The sequence below is a fragment of the Pygocentrus nattereri genome, chromosome 1, assembly GCF_015220715.1.
Source record: "Pygocentrus nattereri isolate fPygNat1 chromosome 1, fPygNat1.pri, whole genome shotgun sequence".
In the NCBI taxonomy this organism is placed as follows: domain Eukaryota; kingdom Metazoa; phylum Chordata; class Actinopteri; order Characiformes; family Serrasalmidae; genus Pygocentrus; species Pygocentrus nattereri.
The window spans coordinates 7,846,456-7,867,990 of NC_051211.1; the positions used below are offsets into that span (position 1 = coordinate 7,846,456).

The window sequence follows — 21,535 nt, forward strand, 5'->3', positions numbered from 1 at the left end:
TGTCCGGTTGACCGTTTCGCAAAATTCCCAAAGTCCTGCCTCTCATAGTTACTATTGGTACCGTTGCATGCAAAGGTTTGGGCACTCCTGCTCAAATGAGGTTGATATTCTAAGTGAAAATAAGTGAACAGGTCCTCTACACTTATGCACGTTTTAATGCACAATTACTGTATATCTGTTAAACATATTGGGGGGAAAAAAGGCAACAGTTAGCTGTGGTCCCCTGGAATAGGAGGACAGTGTGTAAAAAGTGCTGTAGTCCCTGTGGGTCACCAGATGTCAAACATCTCTGAATTAATCTTTAACCTCAGTCATCATCCAGTGTGTTGGACTAAAGCGACACAACAACAAATGCTGTCACTGTCCAGTAAAGTACTGTACATCATTTCATATCATTTGAGCACAGTAGCTGCCTGAAAAGCTCAATAGAAATTCTCCAAAATCACTTGGAAACATCTCTTTACATTAAAAGTTATGAATGTTTTGCCCTCTCCTGTGAAGCACCGCCATTCAGAGACATTATCACAATACAGTAAAGACGACCGAATGTTATTTGAAGTCAATGAACAGCATATAGTTTCTATCTGTAATGTTTCATTACTCTGTCTGTAAAGGCCTCCAGCACTTTGATAGAACTTTGTTCTACCATAAACTGTATCCTTGTTTTTGCTCCTGTAGTTTCCTAATTTGAATTGTAAATATTATTATTATCTAAACTGCTGTAAATTAGATTAATAAAAAGTCATTGTAATTTAATTTTTTCTTCTTTAATTTGAGAAAACGACATCTGCCTTCTCTAGCCACGACTTTATTTTGAATTTACCACAAGGGGGCACTATCACAGTCCGCCCCATTGAAGTATTACGTGTACAAGATCATGCGGACGTGCACCAGTAGGATGAATTCAGTGGAATGACTGAGCTGAATACTTTTACATATAAATTTGTAGAAAGAGAAGAAATCAACCAAAAAAAGCTTTCTTAGTATTTTCTTAAAGATGATTGGTTGAATTATGGAAATAAGCCACGGGAGGCTGTGCATTACAGTGGTTTTATCACACGTAATGGTCTTATTAGGCACGAAGCAAAACAGTGGATATCATTAAAAACGTCATTAAAAAATATGTTAGTAATGATAATCAAGATAAACAATTATTCTACCAAGAAACAAAGTGCCTTTGTATGTGTGTTACTGTTACCAAGCAAACGTTGTGCTCACCAAATTTCCCTCCTGGATGATGGTGTTCATTTTAGCACCTCTGTGCGATTTCCGTTCTTATTTAGCACCAAGCTAACCTGCTAACCAATGCTGAGGCTCAAATTACTCCTTGCACCCTTTGCAGTGCGCACTATTACAACAGTGCATAATATGTAAAACATTGTAATTTGGGATTCAGCTTTGTGTGCTCAAGATTACAATGTGTAGCATTACAGTCAATCCATTAACAGCACAATGACTATTGTTTTTCAGTGACTTGGTGCATTAATAGTTCAGTTTCTGTGAGTGAGGCGGTCACGTGGTTAGGCCCAGAAATATTTGGACAGTGACACAATCTTCATGATTTGGGCTCTGCATGCCACCACATTGGATTTGAAATGAAACAACGGAGATGCAATTGAAGTGTAGACTTTTAGGTTTAATTCCACGGCTTGCACAAAAATATCCTATGAAATGTTTAGGAATTGCAACCATTTTTCTACAAAGCCTCCTCATTTCAGGGGCTCAATTGGACAAATTAACTTTACCATGAATAAAATGTTCATTTTTAATACTTTGTTGAGAATCCTTTGGAGGCAATGACTGCCTGAAGTCTGGAACTCATGGACATCACCAAACGCTGGGTTTCCTCCTTTGTGATGCTTTGCCAGGCCTTTAATGCAGCTGTCTTCAGTTGTTGCTTATTTGTGGGTCTTTCTGCCTTAAGTTTTGTCTTAAGCAAGTGAACTACATGGTCGAACAGGTTGAGATCTGGTGATTGACTCTTTGAGCCATGGCAGAATATTCCACCTCTTTCCCTTAAAAACTCTTGGGTTGCTTTCGCAGTAAGTTTTGGGTCATTGTCCATCTGCACCGTGAAGTGACGTCCAATCAACCTTGCTGCATTTGGTTGAATCTGAGCAGAAAGTTTATCCCTGTACATGTCAGAATTCATCCGGCTGCTTCTGTCTTCTGTCACATCATCAGTAAACAGCAGTGACCCAGTGCCATTGGAAGCCGTGCATGCCCATGCCATCACACTGCCTCCACCATGTTTTACAGACGATGTGTTGTGAGTCAGATCATGAGCCGTTCCAAGCTTCTCCATACTTTCTTCTTCCCATTATTCTAGTACAGGTTGATCTTAGTTTCACCTCTCCAAAGAATGCTGTTCCAGAAGATCCAGGCTTCTTTAGACGTTTTTTGGCAAAGTCTAATCTGGCCTTTCTATTTTTGAGGCTGATTAGTGGTTCGCACCTTGTGGTGAACTCTCTGTATCTGCTCTCACGAAGTCTTCTCTTTATGGTAGACATAGATATGGATACACCTACTTCCTGGAGAGTTTTCTTAGCTTGGGTGGATGTTGTGAAGGGTTTTTCTTCACCATGGAAAGGATTCTGCAATCATACACTGTTGTCTGTGGACGTTCAGGCCTTCTTGAGTCCCCGAGCTCACCAATGGACTTTTTTCCCCAGAATGTACCAAACTGTTGATTTGGCCACTCCTAACATTTCTGCTGTCTCTCTGATGGATTTCTTTTTTTCAGCCTAATGATGGTCCGTTTCACTTCCATTAAGAGCTCCTTTGACTGCATGTTGTGGGTTCACAGCAACAGCTTCCAAATGCGAATGCCACACCTGGAATCAACTCCAGACCTTTTACTTGTCTAATTGATGATGGATTAATGCGGGAATAGGCCATGCAGCCCACAAATTAGCTTTTAAGATAACTGTCCAATTACCTCTGGACCCTTGAAAAAGATGCAGCTACATATTAAAGAGCCATAATTCCAAAACCTTCCTCCAATTAGGATGTGAATACCCTCAAATTAAAGCTGAGAGTCTTAAGAGACTTTAAGCTCATGTTGATTATATAAATGTATCTTTAATGTGTTTTGGTAAACAGCTAAAATTCCTAAACTTGTGTCACTGTCCAAATATTTCTGGGCTTAACTGTAGATGTGTGTATTTTACAACCGCTCAGCCAACCAAATTTTCGGACCAGAACTCTCCGTTTTATACTTATTTGACAAAATATATATTAATCCAGTTCTGTTAATGATTGTTATTCATTCACCAAAATATGCTAAAATGTTTTGTTGCTCTACACAAGATTTCACTGCACTGCCAGCAGACTATGAATAAGTTTCTTATAGGCTTTAAAGCTCTGTGCTGCAGGGGGGGGGGTTGATCCTATAGTATTTGATTAAAACACATTGACTTAAGAGGTTCCAACAATTCACAAAAACACAAAGATATTTAAGCACATGGCTATTATGAGGGTCTCTTGGTGCATTTACCAACACATGTCCCACTTCTGCTGAATTCTCCCTTGTGTGAACATCTGAAGTGGACTCTGAAATGAAGACAACACACTTGTTGATTGTTGCAAATCTTTTAATAGGCTAGTTAAAGCCCTAAGCAAGTGTTAGTCTCTGCTCATGCCACTGTAATAATCCTCACATGCTGTAGATCTCTTAAAAAGGCATTTCTATGGCATTTAACTACAAAGGGTCTATGAACCTTAGCACCATGTAACAGATTTCATGTTTGATTTTAGAACCATTTCTCAACAACATGAATTTAAAAAAAGTAACTTTTACAGTCTTTATAGACTTAAAATAAATATAATAAAGTGGCCATAAATCAATGGACGGATGCGATCAGAGACGTACTGGGAAGATGCTAGGCTGGAATGTGTGCGCGCTGCTTTACAGGCAATTCAAGCAGCAATTCTGTAAAAGAACAATTTGCAAGCCAGCATTTCTCATCAAAGCATTTAACATTTCTCAACAAGTTTACAACCACTGCTTTCCAAAAGCATGATCAATGTACTCAATCTTAACTTCATACTGCCTTTAACTTACATTCCCATGTGCACGTTCCAGTCATATGATGCAGGACGGGAAGCCTGAAGGATTTTCAGGAATGTTGAATGTGGCTGTGAAGGAGGATTCTGAGGTATGTTTATCCAGAATAAATAACATCTAGGTCCTTTAAAAAACTGATTGTTTGACCACTCCAGCAGGATTGTGCTATATTTGTGACCTGCCTACAATTTGGAAAGTCAGCCCAGTAGTCGCTCTTAAAAAAAAAAAAAAAATTCATTGAAATAAGGAATGCCAAACACCCACCATATGCTTTGGTGCAACTCAACCCAACAGAACTTACAATCCACCCATTTTTCTCTCAGACAGTCCACTGTTTACTCACTGCATCTTCAGGCAGCGCAACACCAGCTTCTGAACAATAGAACAACAGTTATTAACGCTCCCATCGATACTCCACCCACAAAAGTGTTCTTTCCTGTGACAAGGCTGGATAAGGAAGCTCATTTCCACCATGTAGAAAAAGGGAAGGGGGGTGGGGGGGGTGGGTCAGTTTTTCCCCCTCCTTGTGTTTCTCAAAAATCTCAAAAATAACATTTTCTCTAGATTTTACACTATTAAGGTCATGAACGTCATGAAGGAATGATTTAATAATGACTCAATTATTTACTAGCCTGCCATGTTAAAACAAGGACTTATCTTCTCCCTCGAAATTCTGACTGCATTGAAATACATAATGATGACTTATTATCCAAATAAATAAATAAAATAATAATAGTTCCTTACTCACAACTTAACAACTGGTTAGATAAACACAGAGTTATTTCTTCAGGATAAGTTAGGTTTGTGCGAAAAAGTAATTATTTTGATATATGAATTGAAAATTTAAAAAAAGTCAAAACTTTCCAAAAAAATAAGTTGTTATTTCTACACAAAACACAAGAAAACAAGTCATTATTAGGAGTGTAACAATACACTCAGCCCATGATTTGATTCATGATACTGGATGTGCAACTTGAACATGCTGGTGTGGGTTGTTTGGTGCTGGTTGTTTGCAAACTTTTGTGCCCAACCAATACGACTGCATTCAATACCATAATAAGTGGAATGTCCATTCTCCATCAGGTCACGATGCACTGTTACACCCCTAATCATTATGTTGATATAATAAATCAAAAAATATCCTGAAAATCCATTACTGCAAAGTAAAAAAAAATCAAAATCAAAAACAAAGTCAAAACAGAGAAGAAAAAAAAGTGTGCATGTAAATTGCATGATAGGAATAATCGGAGTATTTTGGTTTGTAATTTGTCATTTCCAGCCTGCTTAGATTCAATTAGCTATGATACCACATTCCAGCTTGGTAGCTACGCATTTACTGGAAACAGAGCATTATATGGTGACTCCAAACACAGCTTATCCAACCTTGCAACCATTGCTACAAAAGAACACAATAGTGGGTAGAGCACATTCAAATCAACTCTTCTATTCTTCAACATTCATTTTCTTTTACTCCCAAATATGATCCAATTTTCACATTATCCAACCAGCCATGTCCTCACTGGCAACTGCCACTTTTCACCAACATCTGACTGTGCACAAAAGACCAAACTCAAAATGTCATATTGCAGCAGGACCAACAAAGCCTGTGGTACGTAACACCTAAAGCCAGTATCAAGGTCTTATTATCTTCTACATCCAAACATTTTCAGGCTTTGTGGATTCTGCTGCAATATGACATTTTGAGTTTGGTAACCCTAACCCTAAATAATAAACCCTTCTTATTGGACAAAAAGTAGACCATCTGCCCAAACTAGACTGGATCTACTTCAAGCCTATTAAAGGCTGTGAGATTAAACCAGTAAAACTATTAGTAACAATCTAAGTAGCTGGCCTCTTCTACAACAGGCCTCTTCTACTCAAAGTAAGATCTCCCATGTGAGCCAAAATAAAGTAACATTGATGCACATTCTAATCAATCTAATCCATCAGTGAAACATTGAATCAGTGTTTAGATCTGTCTATCGCAATGGATTACATTTCAGTGTAGCCTCAGACTCCATAATGCAGCAGCCAGATGAGATGCAGTTTTGCTACATGCAAAATCAAAAGATAAATACAGTGAATGAACAAAAATATGAAAATAAATAAATCTCTTATCTACATCAATATGAAAAAAAATAAATACAAAACGAGAACAAAAAAAAGAAACCTGACCATAAAATCTGCATGAAGTGCAGAGTGATTTAGCATCACAAACTGAGCTACAAATTACTCTAAACTAGCTAATACACACACTTAAGCATCACAAGCACGCTTCCCTAGTTGACCCAAGCTCAGGTCTTGCCATTTTATTAGTACACAGCACTGATGAGGTAAGCTTGAAGTATAAAATAAGCAAATGCACACAACTACCTTCACGAATCTCACTTGAAATAAGCGTTTTCTTTTCAATAACTGATCACCACAACTACCGTGATCCTCAGACTCTGGTTAAACGTTTGGCTACAAGCAACACCACATTTCTAATTTCAAGGCTTTATCTTGCATACAATCTACAATGCTAATGTAGGAACCAGGTTTGCTGCTAACTGCAAGGAGTCAGCCTACATTACAATATTCAAGGATTCCCCTGGCAAATATTTAAGAAGTAAAAGAGGAAAGGAATTGCTTCTCGTCTCACTACAAACAAGCAGGCCAGATTACTCTACAGCCCGCAGCAGATCAAAGCAGGGCTACAATCAGGTGTCGCTCTCATGCATGGCTAATGTCAGAGGCCCATACAGGTCCAAATGACTGTCAGAAAAGCGTTTGGTATAAAATACTAGCCGAACGACTCTGCACTGTTGTTAATTATGGACGCTATGTATTATGGTTACTGTACGCTGAATACAGGCACAGGTGTCATAGTGCAAAAACCACAGCATCTTACGATCTCATAAGATCAGGAACTCCTCAACACCTGCTTCATTCAATTTACACAAAGCGAGGTAAGTGCAAAGCCCCCGATCATTAGAATGAATGGGGGTTAATAAGAATACTGCTATCTGCAACAATAGTGGAGCTTTCACTACTGCTGCTGACTCAGTGGGGCCTTGTTCTCACTCAGGTCCTCTTTGGTTTTCTGGATGCAGGTGAAGATCTCCTTAAAAAGGGCTTTGTACTCTGGCTGGTGCAGCTCATCTGCGGTGCAGCCTGATTCCGCTGTGATGGACGTGGTTGCTGTGGTGACCATAGCCACGGAGCTGGACCGGCGAGAGGCAGGCGTCTGGACGGCCTTGTGGCTGAGGCCGTCGGCTCCGCGCTGACAGCGCTGCAACAGCTCCTCATACTTGACTTGCAGCGCGCTGTACTGAGCATCGACCTCATTCAGCAGAGATATCCCACGCTGCCTTACAGCCTGTGAGTGTCCCTGAAAAGAATAATGCACATCTCAATTAGCCACTAATTGCACTGGTTATGGACAAAAAGCTGGTGCATGGTTTAATTCTTAGATTCCATAGGAGTGTGTGTAGTGTGCCTTTAAGATCAATATACACAGATCACACATAACAATGACCACCTCCTTGTTTCTAGGCTTATTGTCCATTTTATCAGCTCCAAGTACTTTATAGCTGCACTTTGTAGTTCTACAGTTACAGACTGTAGTCCATCTGTTTCTCTGATACTTTGTTAGCCCCCTTTTCCCCTGTTCTTCAGTGGTCAGGACCCCCATGGACTCTTACAGAGTAGATACTATTTGGGTGGTGGATCACTCTCAGCACTGTAGTAATACATATATAAAAAAAAACGTGTGTATGTATATGTGTGTGTGTGTGTGTGTGTGTGTGTGTGTGTGTGTGTGTGTGTGTGTGTGTGTGTGTGTGTATATAAAAAAATGATAATTCATTTTACAAGACAATTTCCAGCCTCTCTTTATCGCTTAAAATTAAACGGAATTGTGTGTGTGTGTGTGTGTGTGTGTGTGTGTGTGTGTGTGTGTGTGTGTGTGTTTGTGAGAGAGAGAGAGAGAGAGAGAGAGAGAGAGAGAGAGAGAGAGAGAGAGAGAGAGAGAGAGAGAGAGAGAGAGAGAGAGAGAGAGACTGTGCCATTAAGATCGATATATGTCAATGATCTCTGTACTGATTGGCTCTCCTGTATTGAGTTTGTTTCATAATAAAAAAGGCAGTTCGAACTAGAGTTTGAAATAATCGTTCAAACCCGACAGGACCAGACTGTTCACGTCATGTTCAGACGTCATGTTCCGCATGTTTGAGGCTTGGGTCAGGTTTAAATTTCACATTCAGGTTCTTGCAGCCCGCCTCCCCCATTAAAGAATTTCAGCTTCAACTTCTCCCTGCTTTAGTTTATCAATCCTCCCTGCTTCCTTTACCTTACAAGAGTTTTTAATCCGTCATGCTAAAGTCACCTACTCAGCGCCAGGGTCCACATGAGGCATATGGCAAATCAATTCAGGAGAGGAGAGTTTAAAGCTGAATAGCTCTGGCCAAACATATTTTTGTGTGTTTGTTGTGTTCATTTGTTATATACATTACATGATCTGTGTAAAGAAACATTCAATTAAACAGGTGAAGGCTATCATCTTGCTTTATTAGCACAGAACAGTATGAGGTTTATCCACACCAAGAGACATTTGAGATGTAAAAGTATTATTCGGTGAATCCATTTGTTAAAGCAGAATTTTAGACAGCTGATCATTTTTATATAGTTTTATATTGTTTCTAAAAATATATATAATGTATTTATATGCAGTTTATCTCTAACAGCTATTACAGTCAGTACACAGTAAATGGCACTTTCATGGCGGGTTTTACACAGTGTTTTGGATAATGAAGGGCCGGTTCGGGTCATTTTCATGCATAAATTTGTTATACTCTGGGCTGCTTTGGCCTCAAAACTTGATGTGGTTTGGGTCGGGCCAGACAGAATTCTGTCTTGTTCGGGCTGGGTTTGGATTCAAAACGTGACGCAGTGCATCAGGTCAGATTGGGCCCGGACAGAAAATCCTTTGACTGTATTCAGGTTTAGACCAAAATTTCAGGCTAGATTAAAGCTCCAGTCCAGACTGAAACCCTCCTTAAATTTTAACATAAATGTGCGAGGCTAAACTACTGCACACTATTTAACTAATGTGCGTTAGTTTTCACGACATGAATGAAAACAGTTAATTGGACACAAACCGTTTTTGCAATTTTTCCACAAAAAAACAAACATCACCTTTTTTTTTGTGATGCACATCGCTGGGAGTGAACTTTACACATACAAGAAATATCAATGCTATATATATATATATATATATATATATATATATATATATATATATATCATTTTGTAAAGAAACTCTTTATATATATAGACCATATAAATGAGAAAATTGTTTGTCTTGCAATTTTAACAGTGCCTACACACTGCATGTAACTAATTCTGAAAAAGGGAAAATACAGTTTCGTTGAAGATGCCCCTTTAAACTTACAATGTTCATGCATCATTCCAACAAACTGTAGTACACGATAAGAAATATAGGGGGCAATACAGTCAATATCTGATCAAATAATCAATCAATCAATCAATCAATCAATCAATCAAGAACCAATCATTGGATAGACACAGCAGGAGGCACTAAAAATTCAAGCTAGTTGAACAATACTTGGTAGAGTAATTAATTATAAAAATAATTGTGAGATTTAACAACAGAAGATGAAATGGCTCAATTATTCAAATAAACAGCTGACAGATTATAGATTATTTCTGATTATAGAAATAATCATCAATAGCTGCAGCCCTACCTCTGTTCGCCGTACGCATGTGCGATCATGCCCCCGTCGCAGCTCCTCAGCCCATGTGCCCCGGACGTAACTCTCACTGCTGCAGCGTCGCCTCTCCTGGACCTGCTCCTTCTCTTCCTTCTCCTCCTCCTCTGGCTTCACATTCTCCTCTGAAGAGAAGAAGACGCTGTCTGGCAGCAGGGCGTCTGTAGGCCTGGTGCTGGGGGCGTCCGAGCGCCACAGCAGCCGCAGCTCCTCCACCTCGGCCTCCAACTCGACCAGCCGGAGCTGTGCCCCCTCCAGCAGAGTGGCCCGGTGCTCCAGCACCCTGTTCTCCTGCTCCGTCAGTTCAGCAGCCCGCTCTGCAGCCTCCCTCTGCTCACGCTCACTCACCAGCTGAGCCTGCAGGGTCCTCAGGGTGCCCTGAAGAGAGGCATTTTCCTCTTCCGCTATCTGCCTGGCATCCAGACCCTGCCACACATGCTCTGAGCTCAGGCTCTCACAGCTCAGCCGTCTGCAGAACAACAAAGGGGTCATGAGCCACACACCATTCAAACGATCATTTAATCAATCATTTAAATCAGATTTCTGAAACAAAATTGTACCAAAGCCACTACATATTACTTACTTACTCACTACATATTACATACTACTTATTGTTTTCCCCAAACATCTTTGGTTCCTGAATTAAGAGGTTGTTAGAATGTTGAATTGTTGTTGAATGACAAATAGTGCTGCATGAAAAAGAGCATCATAAGACTGGCTATCATCACTAAATACCCCCAAGCTTTGCCACATGTGGTAGTTAAGTTGCTTTGGCAGTAGTTAGCCTATATTTTGAGAAGCTGATGTTTGATAATACTTTTAAAGTATAGTTTACAATTTCCAAATCAATGCCTTCAACATATATTTGAAGTATAATAAGAGACTTAAGTCTCTAAGACTGGGCAGCTTCTGTTTTGAACTAGAAGGCCAGGCCCCTCCTTTTTGATGAACAGACGTAAGACTGGCCCTAGAACTGAGAAACAGTGTGGAGATGAGATGGTGATGTGGTGCAAATGGGAAATTTACAGGAAGTGGGAGTGGATGTAGGGGGGACTTCTAGCATGATCCTCTCAACCAAACTTCAGTCACATTATTAGTACACTTCAGTGAGGAGGAGTGTTTGCATGTTGCATTATCCATATTTTTGACTCCCGATAAACACCTCCTTTGACATTTAGGGGTATGATGGACAAAATGCACTGGCTTTGTAACCATTTTGGGCCTGATGGGAGCGATTTTTGAAATGCCATTAGTTTTTCCCTATAGAGAAAACCAGCTCAGACCTGGAGTTCCTAATATGGGCATGGTATACATACATACAGGGCGACCCAAGATTTTTAGAGGTCCATGTATGTTAATATTCCAGTTTCTCAATCAAAAGATTTATAACAGAAAACTTTCCTTGCTGTTAAGGTTTAACATGTACCACTGAATTTCCAGGACAAACGATTCATATACGAAGATGCAAGAACAGCCTGTTTTAAATTCAATGATTTAATGAATTTATATGACGATGATGAATTTATGTCGTGAAAGTTACAAAAAAATAACATCCCCTTTTTAATTCTAGGGGTAAAGACATGTTGGTCTTGGTCATGTAAAAATCTGTTATGACTATTTTTAGCACATACAACCACACAAGTACTCACACACACACACACACACACACACACACACACTTTCTAAACAGCTTATCCTTCTGGGTCACAGGACCACACAAGTATCATAAACCAAAATGTAATAAAAATGTAGTATAAAGTTGGCCTTTTCATCGGGGTATTCCAGAATTGCTGTAGTGAAATTCTTTTATTACTGCTGCTAAATGTTGGTCAGTCGGTCATAAGTAACGTACACACCTCTTATACAAATGAGGGCTAGACGGGAACAAACTCTGAGCTAGTCTGGTAAAGGGAATCAAGTGTTTGTTGTTTGAACGAGACCATGTTAAAGTATATGCAGCAAAATAATTTTTGATCACAGCAGAACAGCACTTGACCCCTATATTTTACTACGGGAGACTTAGATTTAATATCAGTGTTGAAACTAACCCCACCATGTTGAGGTTGTACTTCAGCCTGGCTGACTCTCGCTGCGAGTTCATCAGACACTTCAGAATATATACTGCATATAGTAGTAGGAATTGCAATTTGGCCACCAGGACTGAGCTTAAAATAACGCAGGTGTGAATTCTGTGATATATATACACAAAACTCAGTAATCAAATCACGCACGATAAAAAAAAAGAAAAAAAGAAAAGGTACTTTTATGATAGAAAACAGCTCTTCATGGTGAATCTTAAGAAGTATGTGTGACAATATATGGATGACGTCGCTATGGAAATATGGGGGGGGGGGGGTGGGTGGGTTCTTCTTGGATTTAACTATGTAAAAATGTATTACAATTCACCACACGTTAGGTTGTGACCTGCTCTCCTTTACAGTGTTTTGTTTTAAGACAATTCAGAAGCAGTCATCAAGAATTCTTAGCTTTGCTTATAGCAGATAAACTAAAAACACCAGTTGCTAACTGTGACCTGACCTGTTACATACTGGTGAGTGTTTGTTTACATCTTAAACCCTTTAAAGGCAAAGGCAGATCAGATTATGGGTTAGTGGATTATGGGAGGGAAGTCAGAGCAGATTATGGTGTCTGGTTTTCAATGACCTTAAGATGCACACTCAGCAGGCAGGTACTAATGCATCAGGACAGGTCAGTGAGCAGGCCACAGAGGTCATACATAAGCTAGCCCCCCTATAGAGGGATTCGATAACTTCAGACGGTACGTCTGCTCCACCCCAGCCTGTTTCCCCTTTGCCTGCTCTTTGCATAATAAGCCTTCTCTTGCTATGGTGTTCAATCTCAAAGCTTGCAGAACATTCCAATAAAAACAGGCTGAACTGTGTGTGTAAAAACAGTTCCTGCGTGAATCATCACTTTGACCGTAAGAGCCACCCTCTCAAGTTTAAAATTCATAAGTGTTCACATTCACAGCAATACAGCTTTGTTTATGTGCTTTCAAAGATGAGAAAGCCTTTTAAAAGAGTTTGCTACAGAGCGTGCCAACTGTTTAACAATGAGACAATTCATCTTTCACAAATTTGTTTAAAATTGTGTGTACAGTTTTGCAGTTTCAATAAAGAAATTAATAAAATTGATTAATGGCATCATTATTGTAACTAATCACATTTGTTTTCCATATTTATTATTTTTTGGGGCTGTAAACACACAAAAACATCTGCAGGCTCCTCAGGGTGATCTGAAGGGAGGCGTTCTCCTCTTCCACTATCTGCCTGAAACAATATCAAGATTTTAAAATAAAAGCATCACTGAATCAGAAATATGATTACAGTGCATCCCCATGTAAAAAAAAACGCTAAGGAAAATATGGGGGGAATGAAGAAAAGAAAAAAAAACCAAATCTAATACCCATCACTGTAGGAAGTGTCCGCTGTTTATTCTCCCACAACATACAGCACATTCCTAAAATGCAGCCAGTTGTACGCAAACCCTTCTATTTTTATTGAAGTAGTTTTAAACAGGAGCGTGCAGCAAACAGTGCAGCAGCTGTTCCACCACAGAATCATGAACAAAAACAGAGAATAGTGGGGCATTACTGTTTGGTGACTTTGCATAGGCTAATCATGTGTTGTGGCATCAACACCAGATCTTAACCACTCTATCTCACACTCTACTATTGATCTGTGGACTTCACATTGGTCCACACTGTTAAAAAGTTTGGAAACCTGATTGGAAACTGGCCGTGCTGTATAGGTAAAACCAGTAACAGAAGCTGCTTTGAAATTACTGAGCAACTGACGCAGTTTGAGGCAAGTCTTCAATGGCAGTTTGAACAATGCCAATTACTGGACATAAGCCTTTATTCCTTGGAAGCTGCATTAACCTCATAATTCCAGTACAAAACTATATAAGTAAACTAAGGAAAGCTATGCAACCTAAGCTTCCTGAGTAAGATAACCCTAATTCAAAACTCTATTGACGTCATCTTTATCTATACAGTTGATCTCAAATGGAAACTGGGCAAGACGGATATCTGGGTGAGATTCAGCCACGTAGGCGCCCTTCACCAGCATGTTGGTGCATGACAGCTTGGCTGATAATGTGAGTGGTAGAAATATGCATGGCAGTGTGTGCACACTCACGTATCCTGGTGCAGATCGTAGAGCTCTTTCAAGCAGGAGATGCTCTGGGCTGCCAGGCCTCGGCGTGCTTCGGCACGTTCTTTCCTGGACCGCTCGCACTGTGACGCCTTCAGCTCATCCACCTGCTTCTGTAGACTCTCCATATAAATCTGCAGGCTGTCGATGGTCTCAGTTAGACTGAAAGAAACAAAGAGAAACTAATTATTTAAGGCAGAGTATTATCTGTAGTATTTTTTTAAATGGGCAAAGCTACTGCAATCAGTCAACCTCAAGAAAAAAAATATCACCAATTATTAATATAATTAATAATTAACATTGTCAAGTATTGTGATAAACATATTGGCCTCGCCACCTCCCCATACCATCACTACCTATTCATTCCAGCATTGCGCAACATGGCTACCTATTACAACAGCTCTGTTTACAGTATGCGCTGAAATCATTATTTGTGCTAGCTATTGTTGGACAAGGTTGAACAAGGTAACTAGGTTGGACATACTGAGTATTATTTAGTAGCTCTAAAGACTGTAACAATACAATTTGAATAAATTTACATATTTCAAGCAAAACTTATGTTAACTTTATGTTAAACAGTAACTACAAACACAGTAGGCAAAGCATAGGCAGGTCAATTTCCTACAGGGTCAATGTTTATAGCTATGTACTTAGGTACAGACAAATGCACACATTTAGATCACACTTAGTAATATGGTAAAGTTTGGACAAATTATATTTGGTTGAGCTTCTCAGTGAAAAGTTAATCCATCCTCTACAGGGATGATAATTCTGCACATTTTAAAAGCATATAGTTACTGTTAATTTGGTGAAATCGAACAGATTGGGAAAAAAGTTGCCAAACTCATAGGACATTTTATATTTGAATATATTAGTGAATAAGCAGAAATTATACAGAAAATGTCATATTTAGGTTTGTTATTGACTGCATCATGACGCCCTGATCTCAGGATGCAAAAAAGTCATTCAGACAGCAGAAGTGATGAATAAGAAGAATTTTCCAAAGTAAGTCTTGTAAATATCAGGTTGTACTACAGAGCCAGATTACTGGGTGGGTAAGCTAACTTTAGGCTCAACACAAAGGTAAATTAAGATAAAGAAAATGCTCTAGAACCAGGCTGTGGCTACTTTACTGAACCAGTCTGTATGCTAACCAATGAATCCAAGGGTGACAGCAGTGCACACTTAATGTTTTCCGTGATCCACTACAGCTCATAGCTCACAAAGACCTTCGTACCATGAATTACAGCAAGAAAAAAAACGTTAAACTTCATATAGTACGGCTCTCCAGCGCTGGACCGAAAACTGCTCCAAAGGCTCTTCCACTTCTAGCTAGCTTTGGGACAGGAGGCTCACCTATGAATCTTTCCCTGGGCCGTGCGGTTGTCCAGCACCAGACTGTGGTTGGTCATCTCCAGCTCTCGCGCTGCCGTGTCCAGCTGCTCGTACATTTTAGCATGCTGGTCATTCATCTGCCTCAGGAGCTCCACCTGCTTGTTCAGGTACTGAGCGAGACACAGACACAAAGAACGTCAATCAAACCTGTCCTGTATATTAATCTACAAAAGAAGAACTGCTAAAAACACCATTACAGCCTTTACAAAACATTCTTACTCTTAAATATTTCTGCCAAATCAGATGGTTCTAGTTCTTTGCCACAAACAGAATGTGAAATATTTGAGTTTTAATCAGTAGATTTGAGACAAATTTCATGTTATAAAAAAATGCAAACAACACTCTTTTTATTGAGGCACACCATAGATCTTATGGAGAAAAAAAACATTTATGCTATAGAGCACATATAGAGGGTGCCGGTGAGTAATGTTGTCAACTTTAGGTTGGCGCGTTAATAACTGTCTACTTCCAACAAAAAAAGACAAACTGTTCATTACAAATATTTATATGGCAGTAAATTATCAGCTAAAAATTCACAGTCTTAATAGGCTTCATAACCTTTATTTTTAAGAGTGGAGTCTGTATGAAACAATCTTGGTTCATAATATATTTGATTCAGCACAACCCTATTACATCAAGAGTATTTCACAACAGCATCCTGTGTAATGCCAATAACGCCAATCCAAGCCAAATTCTTTCTACATTATCAGATTTCAACACTGCCCTCAGAAGCACAACTCTGTGGCATAACAAAAAAAACTATCATGTAACTTATTGGAATTGGGATTCCCATTAGCCAAATCAATTCCACATAAACAATTTACATACATGCAAACATGGAGAAAGGGACAATGCATGTTCCTGCTATTTACACTGTAACGCTGTTACCTCAGCGCATTTAGCTGTGTTTTTTTTTTCCCGTCTCACTTCCACATAGGTAGACAAAGCGAGAAGGACAAAAACAATGCAGGGCTTAAGAGCAGAGGTTATATCAGAGCTTAGGGAAATTTCCATTCACTCTGAGCTTGGCTACGGCCTTATCTCACAGCTGGCCTGGTGCCAAACACAAACGCAGGTAAGAATCATTGGCAGCTCTCGCTGACCCACGCAGTGGTCTGACAGGCGGCGGAGGTAGAGAGAGAGAGAGGTAGAGAGAGGTATAGAGAGGTGTGTGTGAGTGTCTCTCTCTCTCTCTCAGAAGGAAATTCTCTGGTGTTTATTCCGTTCCCACCAGACGAAAGAGTTTAATATAGCAAACAGAAGGAAATGAGGCACACAGAATATCCTATGAATCGGTGGATACAAGAATGAGAGTGGTAAACGCTTCACACTCTGGCCAAAGCTTATTTATACAAGTGACCCATTTTCTTACTTACATTCACAAAAGTACAAGTTATTAATTTTAAAGTTCTTCATTTTTTCAGACATTTCTGAGAAAATTTTATATAAAATAATCAACTTGCATAGGAAGGGGACATTTAAAGGAAACTAAGTTTTAAAAAAAGAAGTTAAAAAAAGATGCATAAAAAATGATTAAACAGAGAAAAATGTGACTTAACTACCGTGCAAAAGCTGGCAGACCATTAAAACTGTCCGCACCAGATACACAGCACTTAAAGCATTCACCTCTGATAGAGAGGAGATAATCAATCCACTCTGAGAACACAACTATCTGAAAGGTAGTTTTCGAGAAGCAGCTAAGAAAAGAAGGAAACAGACAAAAATGAAGAACTTTTGCAAATGATTGTCAATTGTTTAAATAAGTGACAAGTGGTCTCAGACTTCTGCATGGTACTGTACAGATATTTATATGTTTTTCACATAAACACTTTGCACACGTCAGCATTTCTTGCCACTGCAAGAAATTAACAAGCTGATAAACGTTAAGCAAATAAAACTGATCATACATACAAGAGACAAGCTGCCAACAGATATTAAACATAGCAATAATCTGTCTCTCAAGGTCTAAAACACAACATCTTTAAGTGCAAATGTAGATAACAGGATAAGGGGGGGGGAGAGAGAGAGAGAGAGAGAGAGAGAGAGAGAGAGAGAGAGAGAGAGAGAGAGAGAGAGAGAGAGAGAGAGAGAGAGAGATATGTTGAGGACAATGTTCTCAACTTAGATTTCACTAATATTTCAAACTTACATTTGATATTATTTATTGTACTCAAAAAGTGCAAACTGTTCACGTGACTAAAAATCATTTTACTGCACTTGCAACCTTACAGAAATAGATGATGTTATATTTCTCCGTAATGCAAATTCTGCTTTTTTACAAATGCTTATGCATCATCAGTGGCAGATTTGTACATGAAAACACACTGGATGCTGGCATCAGCCCACAATTCCCATATCAGTGCATCCCTTCAAAAAACCCTATGGACCCCAGCAGGGCAATACTCCAAAAACGACTATTACAATTATTCATTATCGGAATGAAACTACTATCACGATTATCCCTTTAGCATTCCATTAATTCCATTCCTGCAGCTGCCAATTCCAGATGCAACATGTCAAACACACTTCTTTTTGAAGTTGGTCAGGTGGTTGGTGTAGTGTAGCGGGTAACACCTCTGCCTTCTACGCTATAGACTGGGGTTCCCTTGCTTGGACAAGCACCCTACACTATACGAGTCCTTGGGCAAGACTCCTAACACCACCTTCGTCTACCTGTATAAAGTGATCAAATTGTAAGTCGCTCTGGATAAGAGCGTCAACCAAATGCCATAAACGTTTTTGAGACAGAATGAGACTTCTTTTCTTCAAGACAATCACTTTCTTGGTCGCCCTTCAAAAACTACAACCATTCAGGATGGAGCATGAACACATAGGCTCTCCCAGCCACGGGCTATCCCCTCATGGCCTATTCCAGCCAAGAAACAGTTACAAACTAGAGAACAGAGCTGGAGGGGAATGTAACCTCAATCTCCTGCAGCTGCTCCTGGTTGGTGGAGTACATCTGCTGAAGCCCCTGCTCAAGCTCATGGTTCCGGTCCAGCAGAGTCTTCCCCAGCTGCGCGGCCAAATGTAAGTCTGTCACAGAAACATGCACACAAAAGACACAACTGTAAACATTAAGCACGGCATAAGTGCAAGGCTCAGGACATCCTGTGGGTCAGATAATGTCAACCAGTGAGTCACAGGAGTCTTATCCAAGAACAAGGACTGCAAGTAGCTCATGAGGTCACTCTGTAGGACGTGGCAACCCATTGCCCTTCTTTTTACGTGGCTCGCAAACTCTTACCACAATGTGAACATAAAGGCTGAACTACAAAAAATAATTAACTACAAGTCATAAGCCTAAACTACTGGCTTAAAACCTCACCAGCACGAATAAGACACAGAGACACAGTAAAAATGAGTGTGATTAGTAGAAGTAGATCATTTATGCTGGTCCACTGCATCAGCACTCAATGCAGCATCCACATTTACAGCTTTAAAGGGGCCTCTCTGGGCGTTATGGGCGTGACCTTCAGCTGACACGACTACGTCGTCGCTTTAGGAGAAGAGCAGCCAACAGCAAAGGAGTACTACAGCTAATGTGAGGACTATTAAACAATACGAAGTGCTGGAAACCGCGCTAATATTTCACCAGGCCTCTAACATTTCAATTATCTCTTATTAAGGGACACAGAAATACGAGCAAAGCTGAACTCAGCTTCCTATTCGCCGGCATCGTGTTCGAATTTCGCCGTTCCACCTTAAACAGTGCAGCAGTTACACTCTGGCGCCTCATTTAAGGTGGAACGGGAAAATTCGAACTAGAAGTTGGCAAATGTGGAGCCGAATTCAGCCTCGTTATAGACAATAGGTGTTTTCTTTTTTTAAAATAACAAAATAAATGTTTTTCCTTCCCTGCGAGAAGACTAACATTTAGCCTAGAACAGCCAATTCAAGCGTCCTTGTGAATGCAGTGCGTTACAATACCGCTATTATTATAAATCCCAATGACGGCGTAAACACAGGATATCCCGAGATTCTTACCCTGCTCCAAATCCTTCCTGCTGTACCACAGCTCCTCTTCGCTGTGTTCAAATCCCTCCTCCACGATCATATCTGTTAGCATTTTGGCTCGGTTTTAGGACACACTCCGAGTGAAAAGGATACCAGCTCCGCTCCTCTGAGTTCAGTTAGTGGCTCCCTTTTGTCTGAGCGCTACATTCCTCCTCCTCCACCTCCTCCTGCTGCTGTTGCTCTGTGTCTGTGTGTCCGCATCAGCAGCAACGTGGCAAACTCAGCACTCGCTCCTCTCAGCAGGGCGGCACACACCGCGCACGATAACAAGCCGAGCCGCCGCCTGATTGACACCAGCATCGGCCAATGAGGAGGAAGAGGGCGGGGCACAAACTAGTTATCGTTCAGGGACTTTTGGGTTCGTCCTGAACGGCGAGTCTGCTGCTGCACACTCAGCGCACTGAACGCTAGGGAGGGAGCAAGTCCCGCTCCAGGTTATGGTGCCTACGGAGCCCTGCTGGTGACATCTCGTTAAAATAAAAATAATCACTTAGTAATACATGGGAATGAGATAATCAACTCATGGTAACATGAGTTCATCCATCCATCCATTTCGGGTCGCGGGGGCAGCATCCTAAGCAATGAGGCCCTGACCTCCCTTTCCCCATCCACTTCCACTAGGGGGATTCCGAGGAGCTCCCAGGCCAGCTAGGATATAGTCCTGGGTCTTCCCCGGGGTCTCCTCCCAGGTGGACTTGCCTGTGACACCTCCCGAGGGAGGCGTCCAGGAGGCATGCCTTACTAAGTCGTGACCACGCATTAGGATCTCTTTCCCTGTGGTCATGACCTAATTAGCTTGTCCCCATGCCTTACTAAGTCAAGTTTTTATCTGTACAGGATGTCACCAGTGGGGCCCTGTAGGCGCCTGTTTCAAATGTAGTCCTGTTGTAGCCTTGACTCACCCAGATGTTCTGCAGAGCGCAGTTGCTGGACTAGGTTCGTGTAACGCATGCACACTGTGTATATACCACCTTTAAATATATACCTATATGTAGCCAAAAATTTAAAGCTATTTTTTGTTGTTGTTAAAACAAAAAAGAGGTAGCATTACTAGGTTAACGACCTGTCCAGGGTGTATCCTGCCTTCCGCCCGAAGACTGCTGGGATAGGCTCCAGCATCCCCCCGCGACCCTGACGGAGAAGCGGCTTAGAAAATGGATGGATGGATGGATTACTGGGTTAAGAGAAAGAAATCGTTAAAAATACAGTGTCAGTGTGCTGCTGGTGAGTCGCCCTGTAAAGCTTGAAATAGTCTTTTGAAAGTCTACAAGTTTAGCGGACCACATCACATGTCCTTATGTTTTAGTGTCTCACACACACAGGCTCAGGAAGAAGGTCCGTGTCAATGTTAAGGTCTCAAATGCAAAAAATCGACATTATACTGATAAAGATATGATGACAATATGGATCATTCGCTCACATCCTTCCCCCAGTTCTTTTCCATCGTTAGATTAGGGGAAAGGGCCTGAAGCACATCTGATGTTACAAACTGTTCTTCTGCGTGTTACGCGCAGTTACACAAGCACACATTTCCACCCCAAAACGTATGCGGCTTGGCTTTAAGGCACATGTGTCAGGTTCCAATCCTTGTGGGCCACAACTCTGCAGACTTCAGCACATTACCTCATTAAACACACCTGATTCAGCCCATCAGCTAATTAGCAAGGCCTTCATGAACTGAATTCAGAGCATCGGATGAGGATGAACGCTAATATTTTCATGCCTGGCGAGAATGGGCTTCCACATTCACTGTAGAAGTTGAAGTGTGCACTCACTATGAAGGGCTCGCTTGTCTGTCTGAGACTCCGATCTCCTGCAGCTGCTCCTGGTTGGTGGAGTACATCTGCTGAAGCCCCGGCTCAAGCTCGTGGTTCCGGTCCAGCAGAGTCTTCCCCAGCTGTGAGGCCAAATCTATGTCTGTCTCAGAAACATGCACACAAGAGACACAACTGTAAACATTAAGCACGGCATCCATCCATTTTCTAAGCCGCTTCTCTGTCAGGGTTGCGGGGGGATGCTGGAGCCTATCCCAGCAGTCTTCGGGCGGATACACCCTGGACAGGTCGCCAGTCCATCACAGGGCAGACACACAGACAGTCACTCACACACAGGGG

General features: G+C 40.8%; 1 protein-coding gene across 1 annotated transcript; it reads right to left on the minus strand.

The window, feature by feature from the left end:
* Positions 1 to 3,575: 3,575 nt before the first annotated feature.
* On the minus strand, positions 3,576 to 19,666 carry cdr2a (cerebellar degeneration-related protein 2a). The gene is made up of 6 exons (XM_017700551.2): positions 19,392 to 19,666; positions 18,328 to 18,440; positions 15,366 to 15,514; positions 13,995 to 14,171; positions 9,811 to 10,303; positions 3,576 to 7,436 (listed from the first exon to the last, which is right to left on the minus strand). Exons 1-6 carry the CDS (start codon positions 19,471 to 19,473, stop codon positions 7,095 to 7,097), a joined length of 1,356 nt encoding a protein of 451 aa, XP_017556040.2. The 5' UTR covers positions 19,474 to 19,666; the 3' UTR covers positions 3,576 to 7,094.
* Positions 19,667 to 21,535: the final 1,869 nt, after the last annotated feature.